Raw genomic sequence first — 12,194 nt, 5'->3', positions numbered from 1 at the left:
ACTTTTCTTCTTAAAGCTGAAGCACAACTTAAACTCTAAGTACATTAAAATTTGCTATATAACCAGTCGTTTAAAGCATAGTTCTTAACTGATTTTCTGTTGGACGAACTGTTGAGTTTTTACAGGAGTACTATATGGGTTCGATCTGTAAACTGAATAGCATATCTGCTTCACTCCCAATCTGTCAATTTCTCTGAGTGCATCTATTAAAGCATGCACTATTTTTGCAAGCTAATAATACGATTTATCATAGCGAGTGGATCAGTGTGTAGGGAACAAGTTTTGGTCAATTGTGGTTCAATTCACAAATGTCCGAGCAGAAACGTCACAAATTTACACATGTAGTCTTACACCTTTGGTTTGCATACATATCGGACGCTACTGGAATTCGAGTTCTAATTAGAAACTGCTATTGTTGCATGTTCCCAGACTGATTCACACAGGGAAATGAAACTCAAAAGAGCTATTTTACTTTTCAACTTTTATTTTCTGTTCTACTAGAACATTATTTTTGCACTTGGAGAAGCGTTTTTCCCTGCACGTCACCTGTTTTAGGGCGTCGCCTCTCCAATTCGATGTGATATGGATTTTTTTGCTTACCATTAGTAGGTATGAGTGAGAATATGGCTGCTAAACGTTTCATTTTGGTCCCAAACTTGCACGTTCGTAGGGAATCTCCTATTTTGAGAACAACCAACCTATAAGACACCCAAAATGCCCCGTGAGCAGATTTATTTATATGGAAAATTCTGCCATAAAGTGCAAATTAAATGTTTCTAAATCGCCGAAATGAATTCGCACATGTAAATTATGGTTTTTGCACTTATAAGTGTCATAATATATGCAAATATACCTTAGTAAATGTGCCCCATTCTCATTATTTACAAATATACACTCGGAACATCTTAAGAGACGGCTTACTCAAAGGACGTTGCAGAAATTGTGTGATTTGTATTGCAATTTATATTGTATTATTAAATTGTAATTGCCTGTCAGATGCAGGCTGTTTAAATATTGCTTTAGTGCAAGGTATTCAGCAGTTATTGTAATTTGTGTGTAATGTTCAACGGTTTTTTACATCCCCGTTGCGCATTTGAAAGAGCAGTAGGTGTGGGGTTCTAGTTAATGTCAGAGTGCTACCATCATTGGCTGTGCTTTTTTGAAGACTGATCATTTGTGGTCCTTTCAGCCTGGTGATCCCATCCATGGCCCTTAAAACACTTTATTCAATTGAAAGTAATTCAGATCATCACTATGTAGATCCGCCCTGGCAGCCAATGATTTCTTTGATTCGGTGCCAGATGTTAACTATTGCAGTTCATAAGTGCATCCTTCTGACAGGCACACCGAGGCGGGACAATTGTCACCGGCATCGTTTCTTGTTTCCCGTTTGTCTCAATCCGACCACCTGGCTCTCCAATACTTCGCCTGCACCACTGAGATCATTAATGCCACTGCCTGGAAACTAGTACTCGCTTCCTTGAAGTCTGGCCATTTAACCAGGGATGGGTTAAATGGAACACAAGAGATTTTGCAGAAAAGCCTACTGGGTGTAGGCTCCAGTGTGTGGGAGCGTGAAGCTCATCTGGTACTCATGGTAACAACCCAAGTATTGTTCTGCGAACAATGTTGCTGTAATTTCTGAAACACCCCCAGGCTAGCGCAGCAGAACAAGAAGCTCTATTATTGGCAACAGGCTGGTTTGCTTTAATCGGTTCACAGTGTACTCTCTGCCTCTTATGTGCTTCCTCATTTCTGTCACCCACTGGGGCCTATGACTAAGTGAAGACGATAGCATGCGTGTAGGGGGGTGAGGGGTGTCCTGACATACTCCATGTATGTGATGATCACTTTAGAATACTATACAGGGCTTGAGAAAGCTTACCTCTACTTACACCCAGGCGTCCATAGGAACTGCATATTAGATCGTTCTTGCCCCCCCCCCCACTCTCTGAGCGTTGTTTAGAACTAGGAATGCACATCCTGCCTGACATTAGCGCTCAAATCCTCCTCTTACCACCCTGCGTCCTTTCCCAGTGAGATGTACTGCGGTCCATCCTTCCCTGTAAAGGAAACAGGCTATTGCTGGTGGAGGTAGAATTCTTTCCATTGGTAAAAATCGCTGTAAACGTATAATCTATTTAAAACTACTGCAACACGCATGATATTTGAGAAAAAGAAAAGGAGTTTCCCCGACCCCAACAGCTCAAACTATGCAATTAGAGAGATGACCTTTAACCAGTGCCTGGCGCCCTACTTGCACCCTCCGTAAAGCTACCCACATGGCAGATCAGAGTCCTGCCAGGTCGAGCTTGTTTGTTTTGCTTCTGTTGTTGTTCTCCACCTCTTCTGTACTGCAACTTTATCTAATGGATTATATGCATAGTTGTTTGCAAGGGAACCATGGTGGTAGGTAGCAAGCCTTAGGCCTTCAAATTAGCGCTCAGGATGTCCACAGTGAACTGTACGCTGGTAAGCTATAACTGAAGGATACAGGGAGACTAACTTAATCCAGGCATACAGTGGTTGTGGTCTTAGGGCCACACCCTACCTCGTCTGCACACAGAATCCACCTTCTTCTGTGTAGAGCGCAACTGATGTCCAGCAAATGACGGCTGAGAATAGTCTGTACCTGAAATTGTAGACAGAATTGTGTCACAGATATCACAGACCGGGTGCACCTTCCCTTGCGAATATCCATGTCTTTGGGCAGTACCTAGAAATGCTCATCGTATTTTTCCGTCAACCTGCAACACCCCACCATCACAAGGTGGAACTTTACATTGTATGAAGGTTAATTCCACATTCCCTTTATGGTTCAACAGCCAGTTTATATGCTGTTGATTTCTCATGAAAGCAGAGGTACCAAGTATAAAAAATCACAGCAGTGACCCGGCGATGGTGCAGGAAGAGGTGCAGCCGGACCGCAGTCACACGAATAAGTCCTAAATAGAGATCATTCTCTTTGCTGTGGTAGCCAAGCCAGTGTAGGAAGATCTTCAGTGAAGATGTCTGGTAGACCGTTACACTTCCCCATCAGTGCAGTGAGGCTAACAACAGGTCCGTGTCCATTATAAAATACTTCTACTGGAGGACGCAGTCATTTGTGTGGGGACATTAAGCAGTACTTTTCCTTCCTGTGTCCCTAAACAAACAAGGTTATGAGGAGTTTGTCCAGCGGCCCATAGTCTTGCGGTTTGCTAATCAGTGGCGCGGTGGTGGTGCTGTGGCGGGGCTGTTCTACAGAGCGGAGCCGGAAATCCCGCTATTGTGTCTGTAATCACGCAGCCATTATAAAATGACAGACTTGAGCCAAGATAGGGATCTCGGAAAACATCGCGCCGGCGTGCTTTAAATGTTACTGCACCAGCTGCACCCCGAGGGAAACGTTAGTCAACTGTGTAACTCACCTTTGGAAACGTTTGTTTTGTCAGAAGTATCCCCGAGTTTCTCTGATGGATTTGGAGACAATATAAGGTGTACATTTTCTGATAACGCTCAAAGGGCCATATATACAAAAGTTTTTGTGGTCGCATGCGAGTCGCCACGTTTGCAACTGCAAACAAGCGTTTTGGTACGAGTCCCAAATTGTGGTTCGGTGCCACGTTACCGATTCACAGTTTGGAATTGCCAATACGTACCGAAATACAATTGCAAAACATTGATTTTTTTTTTTTTTAACCTACTACTAAGAGGTACTTCTAAACATTTGCAACTGGGAAAGGGTCCCCAAGGGAGCTCTTCCCGATTTGAGAATGTAAACAAAAGTATGTGTTAATAGCAGGCAGGGTTCCTCAGACCACTACCTACTCTGAAAAAATGGAATGTAAACGTTTCATTTTCTACTTTTTAAATGCATTTCGTTTTCCCTTAAGGAAAACGAGCTGCAATCAAAACAAAAAAATGCTTTATTGAAAAAGCAATAGAAGATGTGACCTACCTCATGAATATTCATGAGGTACATTGGATGTTTTATCGTTTAGGCATAGTTATTTAATATTTGTAAGTTTCCTTACATTAATTGTGATGCAGTAAGAATCGCAATCAGGAAATCGCAAGTCCTACTTTTTGTACATATGGCCCAAAGTTCACAGTGTACATTGTTTCAGTTGCATTGCACTTTTAAAGCCAAGTAGAAGCCAGTTGTATTGCTTCCGTAGGGTCAAAAGTCCCTGGCTCAGTGGCCATGTACTGCCTGCTCCTAATTATTTTCTCATTCTGACCAACACAAATGTTTTTCATTGCAGGGGATGTATGTTCAGAGTTCCCGGATATGCGCCCTACAAGATTTTATCTGTGGCTCATCAAAAGATTGTTTAGCTCTGTTGGGTGATGGCAATGCACCCAGTGGGTGACTAACATCGTCATGACAAGCCATCCCATGGCTGGTTGGTCGCAGCTGTTTAATAGTAGTGGGGTGCAGTCTTTTTTACCTGGACCCCTGAGGTGGGTGAGCAAACAAATTACCAGGGGGAGCTAAGCCAAGGGTCAGAGCCAAAGTGCCTGGGCACGAACCAAGCCTTGAAAATACTTTGCATGTAAATCACAAATACTTGGCATGTAAATCACGCAACAAACATCAGGTTAGAATATGATATGGTGTCTTCAAAATTCAAAAAAGTGTATTTCTTTAACACTCCAACTCATTTCAACCTGGTACACCGCATTACATCCCTGCATCAAGAAGTATTTTTTAAAGGTGAGTGTATTTAAACATGAACTGAGAAACATTCCTGCTCGCATCCGGATGACAATGCTATTAGTAAACTAAGAGGCAAGTCAGTTGTCATACGCACTGTATATGTTACCTAGATTTTTATTATAGTTGGAGCAACAATATAGGCGTTACATCAAACACAGGAGAAGTTTTTGTACATCGCACATCCTGAACTAACATATTTGAAGATGCTCTCATATGTGATAGTGAGCAAACAGGAGGCTTGGTGAACCTAAGTATTTGCCTAGGTTCATACAGTTTGATCAAGCAGTGAAAACTGGACTGATCTTAGATTTTTAAGTGTCACACTGTGTAATCTAGGGCCAGATGTACGACCTTTTGTTTTTCAACTCGCAATTTAGGATTCGCGAATTGCGAGTCGCAAAACAAAATGTACAACAGTGTTAAGTACACTGTTTGTGATTCCCAGTGGGGTCGCAAATGAACTACCTCATCAATATTCATGAGTTAGGTCGCAATTTGCGACCCCATTGGGAATGGCTGCACTCACAGGAATGGTGGCCTGCTGGGGACAGCAGACCACCATGTCTGTGACTGCTTTTTAAATAAAGCTTTTTTTATATTTATTTTTTTAAGTGCAGCCCGTTTTCCTTAAAGGAAAACAGGATGCATTTCAAACATAAAAATGAAAAGTTTTCTTTTAATTTTTTCAGAGTAGGCAGTGGTCTGTGGGACCACTGCCTGCTCTGAAAAAATATTTTCGCAACCATTCCAAAGGGGTAGGGGTCCCTTAGGGACCCCTTCCCATTTGCAAATGGGTTAACACCAGTTTGAAGTTGATGTTAACTACAATTGTTCTGTGACCGCATCCACGGTCACAAAACTATCATACATAGCAATGCGACTTGCAGTTAGAAAGGGACGCCCTTGGAACACCCCTTCCTAATTGTGACTTGCAAACTCTTTCTGTGATTCGGTAAGTAGATTACCAAATCGCAAATTTGAGTTTGTACATTAAGAAATGCATTTTTCTTGTTGCAAAAGGCCCTATTTTGCAAATCAGACCATTTGCAACAAGAAAAAAGCTTTGTACATCTGGCCCTTAGCCACTAGACGAGTCTCTCTTTCTGACACCAAAGATTAATGCTTTATCTTTAATTCTTGGAAGATGAGATAGAAGCATGGGTGACAGGCAGAATCCAGGCTTTATTTTTCACAGACTTGAACAGTGCGAACCTTGTCCAAGGGCTTAAGAGCACTTCACAACAGACAATGACGAGAATACAAGCATTTTCTTCCTTTGTAACCCCGAATTTTTCAGCTTTCGCTAGATCCAATATTTTTGCTGACTTTGTAACTTTGTGCATTTTGCCCCTGCAAAGCAGTAGTAAAGTATTTGTGACTGCCATTTTACCATGGCTAAATTGGCCTATTACTGATTGAGACATTTAACTTGCCTAATAGTCCCTAGATGGTTGTGTAAAGAGTGCACCCAATGCCTGGAAATCAAATACCACTAGTGGACTGCAGCAACTGTAATGCAATGCGCTAAAGTGGCAGGGCAAACATGGCTTAAGGCCTACTGTGTATAGCCTGATTATTGCTTTGTAAACTTGCAGCACAATTGTTAAAATAACACTTTTTGACAGGTAAAAACCTTCATTTTAAATATCAGTTAGTCACCCCTGTGTAGACATTGTAGCCCACAAGACTGGGTGCATTGTAGTTAAAAGTAAGTATGTAGAAAATTAATGTTACCCTGTCCCTACAGTGTCAAGGCCCAAAAAGTTATTTTCACTGTGGCAGGCTTAGCTGTTGTGTAGAAAAGAGTAGTATATCTTGTAACTGGGACAAGCTAGAAAAATAATAAGACAGCTATTTAGAATTTTTATTAAAAGCCCAATTCAATAGTGAGGTCGCATTTTTAATAAATATTAAGGAAAAGTATATTTTAGAAAGTTATTTTTTACCTACCTGAACTGCCAGAAGGATCATTAGCATAAGCCTCTGTCATTTCTCAGCCAGAACTCACCCTTGAATAGGTGTGAAATGTCTCCCAGGAGGAAACAGTAGGATGACCGGAATGGACAGAGATGACTCCTCTGAACTCCCCCACAATCTGCAGGGTGGGGCAGTGAGCCTCCTTGGCAAAGCACAGTCTCAAGTCCTGTTTGACAGGTCTGTTGAACCACATGTAACATGTGGGACACATTTGAAAGGAAAAGAACAGGAAAGCAACACAATTCTTGTGGCTCCCCTGTTGTCTGGTTGCTGAAGGACCCTGCTTTTGTCCTACCGAACTACTGTCTCTGAACTTTAGCCCTCACAGCATATTAGTATGGCTGGAGACTTTTGCTATCTTGAAAATACTCTGACACATGGCTTTATGGGCCTGTTTGCAGTAAGACAAATGTAAAATACTGAAAACCTGGGAAGGGTGGGGGCCTGGAATTTCTAACTCATTGTTTAGGGCACGCCCATGAGTGACTCAAACCCCCCTCCCACCCTCAAACATGTACCAGGAATAAATGTGGCATCTACTTCAGATCACTTCTAAAACTGTGGAAGAACAGAAGAGGACTGGACCTGCTGTCTGGGACCTGAGAAGAGCCCTAAAGAACTGGACCTGCTCCACCTTTTACCCACGACAAAGACGTGCACACCAAGGGTCAGTTGACTACCTGTGTGGCTACAGAGAAATAAGAAACTGCAAGAAGCCTTTTCTTGGAAATACTCAGTTGTTCAGAGGCAATTGGGCCCATCGGTTGGCCTCTGCCTGACATCCTGTGATCTCTGCCTCCCGCGGAGTCCTGGGGACCTTAGCAATGTATTCCTGTGGTTGGTAGATTTTTAAAAGACTAAGTTAGAATGTAAATTCTTTGAGGGTGAACCTGGTCATCCTGAGTAACAAATAACCCAGTCCCCATAACCCATCATGCCCTCTGATGGCCCAGCTATTGATAGGCCTTGGAGCCCACTGGATCCTAACCTCATGACTGGCCATAAGGCCCTTTGGAGTGCCCTTAGGTTGCCTTTGCTCTCACCAGTAACCAGAGCCATACTGACCATTATTAGCAGCAAGATTAAATTAGTTGGTTTTCAAATCTGTTGGCCCATGTTGCTATTGTAAATGTTACCGAGGTGCTGAAGTTCCAATTTAGAAGGAGTCTTTATCCTGAAACCAGACCCTGGGCCGGTATGCAAACCTCCCGCCCAAACCCTTAGCAAGGCATTAGGGCTCATAACATTGTAATGGTTATTGCTAGAAACCTTAAACCATCACAATTATACATAATTTATTTGTTCTTCACGTGTAAGGTGTTTTTAAAGGGGGATTCCCTTCTAGGAATCCGTCTGGTGGGACCTTCATCATTAGCATGATTGTGCAGTTCTATAGTTAGTCTAACCCTCCTATCAGGCCCCTTGAGCTAGGCCATGACTGCTCCATGAAGTCCTGGAGAGTAATTGTGTTCCAAATTCAGCACCCACCACCTTGGGTACGATTGACAGTATGGATAACATTCCCTTTCATGTTTAATTTCTATATCTTCAATGATTTTGGACCAAAATTGTCAACCCGACCACATAAATTGAATCATGTTACAAAATACACCCATTATGATAGAATGTTCTTCAGTAGCATTTTCTACATGCACAAAAACATTTTCTTAATCTTTCTTTCCTCTCGTCCATCTTATCCTGATTTCCACTTGTTTCTGTGCTTTTCCAGTGGGTTTTCGGTCCCCACACCTCGTACTCTTCTCTGCGTTACTTTTACTCCGTTCGTCTTAGAGATTTCCTTTGTTGGGAGTGAATGGAATTAGTCATGTTCTCACTGTGGCACTAATTGCTAATGCAATTTCTTACCGCATACCAAAATTAGTATGGTACCAAGGACGATGGAAAGTGGCCAGAAATAGCTTGTTATTGACATCTACCACTACAAGAATTCGGTCGGAAAGAAAGAGAAACCACTGAGTCTCAAAAATACCTTAGCACGTTGATTGCCCCCTTCCATTGTGCCACTGTAAGTGTTAACCGAATGATACTTGACATGTTATTTCTTATTTTCTCTATTCAAACTGCTTAATAACTTTTGTGCTTGACTGCTGTTTTAAGTGCACTTGTCACTTTTTTCCGCTGGTACAAATTGTGAATTTGGCGTGTTTCTCATATTAAGTGTTTATGAAGGCAGGATGTGCGCTTCGCGTGTACATTAAGTCTACGAAAACAGCGAGTTAACCTTTAAAAACGTTGCTTTGTGAGAAAATGAACTCATTCTGAGAGTAGCCTCTTCCTTGTTAAAATGTGGCTAAGGTGCCGGTGTTTGTGTTAGCATCATTTGCATAATTAGCCAGTGATCAATTCTGCTTCTCGATCCTTAAGTCATTTTCACTCTGGGCCGCAATAGCATTTTCTCCTGTTTGCAGTATTTCTTTGGGTGTTTTTTAATAATTGAAAAACGGGGTGGAACATCCATGTCGTGTGGAAATGTATATTCACATTTGTTTCTGATAAACCACATTTGAGAAAAAAGTACCGTGGGAAATAAAATAGCTTCAGTTAAAAATACTTTTGCTTTCTGTAATGCTCATGTGTTTGGCCGCTCTCCGGGGCCTGGCGCTTCTGACTGTTGTTAGTGCTACAAGCATCTTGTTAACTGCTCTTGTCTCGGCAGAACCCACCCCGTTCCTGGAAGAAGCGCCCAAGAGAAAGCCGGTCACGTATGACGAGTTAAGGAGCAAGAACAGGGACACCTATGAGGTGGCTGCGACACAGAGGGGTGAAGCCCCAGCCAGGCCTGCACAGGAGCGACCTCCCAGGACCAAAGGTAACCCTGCCATGTGCCTGCAGAATGAGTAGGTCCACAGTGTGCAAACATTACAGCCGCAGCACAGGCAGCCTCAACAGACTTTTGGACATCAAGCCAAAATGGCGTATTCCTTAAATGTGCATGGAAAATGTACTCGACTCTGTGGGAACTCCTGCAGTCCAATAAAGCTCTCTGGCCACGTTAGTTTCAAGACTGACAAAAAAAAGGTTCACAGTTTTAAAGCTCAGTACATCAGACAGCTGAAACATGCTGTCCCAAATCTTCACCACAGCATCACATACTAGAATTGATTCTTGGCACATAGATGAGAGCTCTACTGTTTTAGATTGGCTCAGACTTTGTTGTAACCCTTAGAGTAAACTCCCTTCCTAAGCCTGCAGTCCCACATGTCCTAGAAGACTGAACTGTTTTGGTATTTCGCTCAGACCACAATTTTATATTGTTGATTAATGCTCCTGCCCAGGGTAAAAAAAGAGGCCGCAAGTGGCATCACATAAGTAGAGGGGAGGGGTGGTTAAGTCGTGCACACCAGGAAACGGTCAGGCTCGAATAGGCTTGGTGTCCTATCACTCTACAAGACCAGCATCAGGTAAAGAAAGTCCAAGTAGATAACACACTGTTCTGCCTGATCCCCCTGCAGACGTCTCCCTCCTTACAATGCTGCTTGTTTGATTGTCCCCATGAGGCTCCTGGTGGCTTTGCTAATGCCCCTGTCTATCCCTTAGTGCACCTGTAAGTATCTCCTGTCCCTCAGTACAACAGGATGCCAATATAAACATTGCTTGTTCTTTGTCATGTGAGTTATTGCTGTGCCACTTTCCTAAGGTGTTGAACATGGAAAAAAAACAATCTGGGAATGAGATACTGTAATTTGTGTGTTGATCTTATGAAGGGGGTAGGCGAATGTCACGCTGGTATGGTAAACCCCGATGAGGAACAGTTTATGGAAAGCCCTGAGCTGTTTTCCTGTGTTCTGTGTAAAAACAGATTCCTGTATAAAAGTAACGTTTGTCTCATTGATGGGCTTTTGGTTCTCAATAAATCATCACAAATTAACTCTGTCACTCATCTTTGCACTGATCCGTGCATTGATCCGCTCACTTATTCCTGCTTTCACCCTCTGACACAATCACAATAAAATACAGTCAAGCTCTACAACATATGCAAGATAAATTAAAAAAATAAAAACATAAGAAAACATGCTATCTTCTAAACGCGGCGATTATATACTTGCAATAACAAAACCAAGCAAAGCAGCGGGTGTGTGTCTAGCAGAGTTTTTGGAACTATTCTATTATTATTTTAAAGATCTAGAATGACTGCTACATTTAGAACCAAGTTGTTGGCCATTTCTGAATGATAAAACAATCATACACTATGGACAATTGCATGCCATAATGGTCCTGGGTTAGAGGAAGTGGCCATGTGGATGTGGCGCACTGCAGATAAAATGAGTGGTAAGGAATCAACTCATTAACACTGCCTGGTAAGCTATAGTATCGTTTTAAGAAATGAAAGGTGTAGGAAAGTGCCCTTGTTGGCATGGTTACCCTAATCCCACTTTTTGCCTGATATTGATGCCAGCTTGACTGAGAATGTGCTGGGTTCCTGCTAACCAGGCCTCAGCACCAGTGTTCTTTCCCAAAAACTGTACCATTGTTCCCATAATTGGCACACCCCTGGCACACAGTAAAGTCCCTTGCAAAAGGTACCCATGGTACCAAAGAACCTGTGGCCAGGGAAGGTTCCCAAGAGCTGCAGCATGTATTAATCCAACCTGGGGGACCCCTCACCAAGCACATGCACACTGCCATTGCAGCTTGCATGTGCTGGTGGGGAGAAAAAGACAAAGTCGACATGGCACTCCTCTCAGGGTGCCATGCCCACAAACCACTGCCTGTGGCATAGGTAACTCACCCGTCTAGCAGGCCTTACAGCCCTAAGGCACGGGGCACTATACCACAGATGAGGGCATAGCTGCATGAGCAATATGCCCCTACACTGTCCAAGTCCATTCTTAGACATTGTAAGTGCAGTGTGGCCATATACAGTATATGGGCTGGGAGTTTGTCATTACAAACTCCTCAGCTCCATAATGACCACTAAAGTCTGGGAAGTTTGGTATCAAACTTCCCAGCACAATAAACCCACACTTATGCCAGTGTTGGATTTATTGAAAAATACACCCAGAGCACATCTTAGAGATGCCCCCTGTATTTTAGCCAAACTCCTAGTGCAGGACTGACTAGTCTGTGCCAGCCTGCCACTCCCAGACAAGTTTCTGACCACATGGGGTGAGAGCCTTTGTGCTCTCTGTAGCCAGAAACAAAGCCTGCTCTGGGTGGAGGTGCTTCACACCTCCCCCTGCAGGAACTGTAACGCCTGTAAGTGAGCATCAAAGGCTCAGACCTCTTGTTACAACAGACAAAGCCCGGTGGGAAATTTAGGGAAAACAAGGAGGAGTGACTGCCTCAGCTGGGACCATCCCTAATGTGCCCTGAGCTGAGGTGACCCCATCTTGGTTTGCGGGACAGGGACCAATAGGGTTAGGTCTGTGCCCCCATCCCCAAAGGGAGTGTATGCAGGAAGGGTCTAGCCACCCTCAGGAACAGTAGTCATTGGCTGCTTCCCTCTGACCCCTATAACGCCCCTAAATGCAGGATTTAAAGGTTCCCCCGAAGG

The 12,194-nt window shown here is 43.1% G+C and overlaps 1 protein-coding gene across 2 annotated transcripts in view; it reads left to right on the top strand.

The window, feature by feature from the left end:
• The window catches only part of OCIAD1 (OCIA domain containing 1), a 213,778-nt gene that overhangs the window by 175,317 nt on the left and 26,267 nt on the right, over positions 1 to 12,194 (top strand). For both annotated transcript variants that reach the window (XM_069201505.1, XM_069201501.1), the window contains one exon: positions 9,357 to 9,509. In XM_069201505.1, coding sequence (XP_069057606.1) covers positions 9,357 to 9,509 — 153 coding nt within the window. The remainder of the gene's footprint in view (positions 1 to 9,356; positions 9,510 to 12,194) is intronic.

The sequence above is a fragment of the Pleurodeles waltl genome, chromosome 1_2, assembly GCF_031143425.1.
Source record: "Pleurodeles waltl isolate 20211129_DDA chromosome 1_2, aPleWal1.hap1.20221129, whole genome shotgun sequence".
Taxonomy (NCBI): Eukaryota; Metazoa; Chordata; class Amphibia; order Caudata; family Salamandridae; genus Pleurodeles; species Pleurodeles waltl.
Note: the sequence above shows the minus strand (reverse complement) of the source record. Positions and strands in the feature narration are given on the sequence as shown.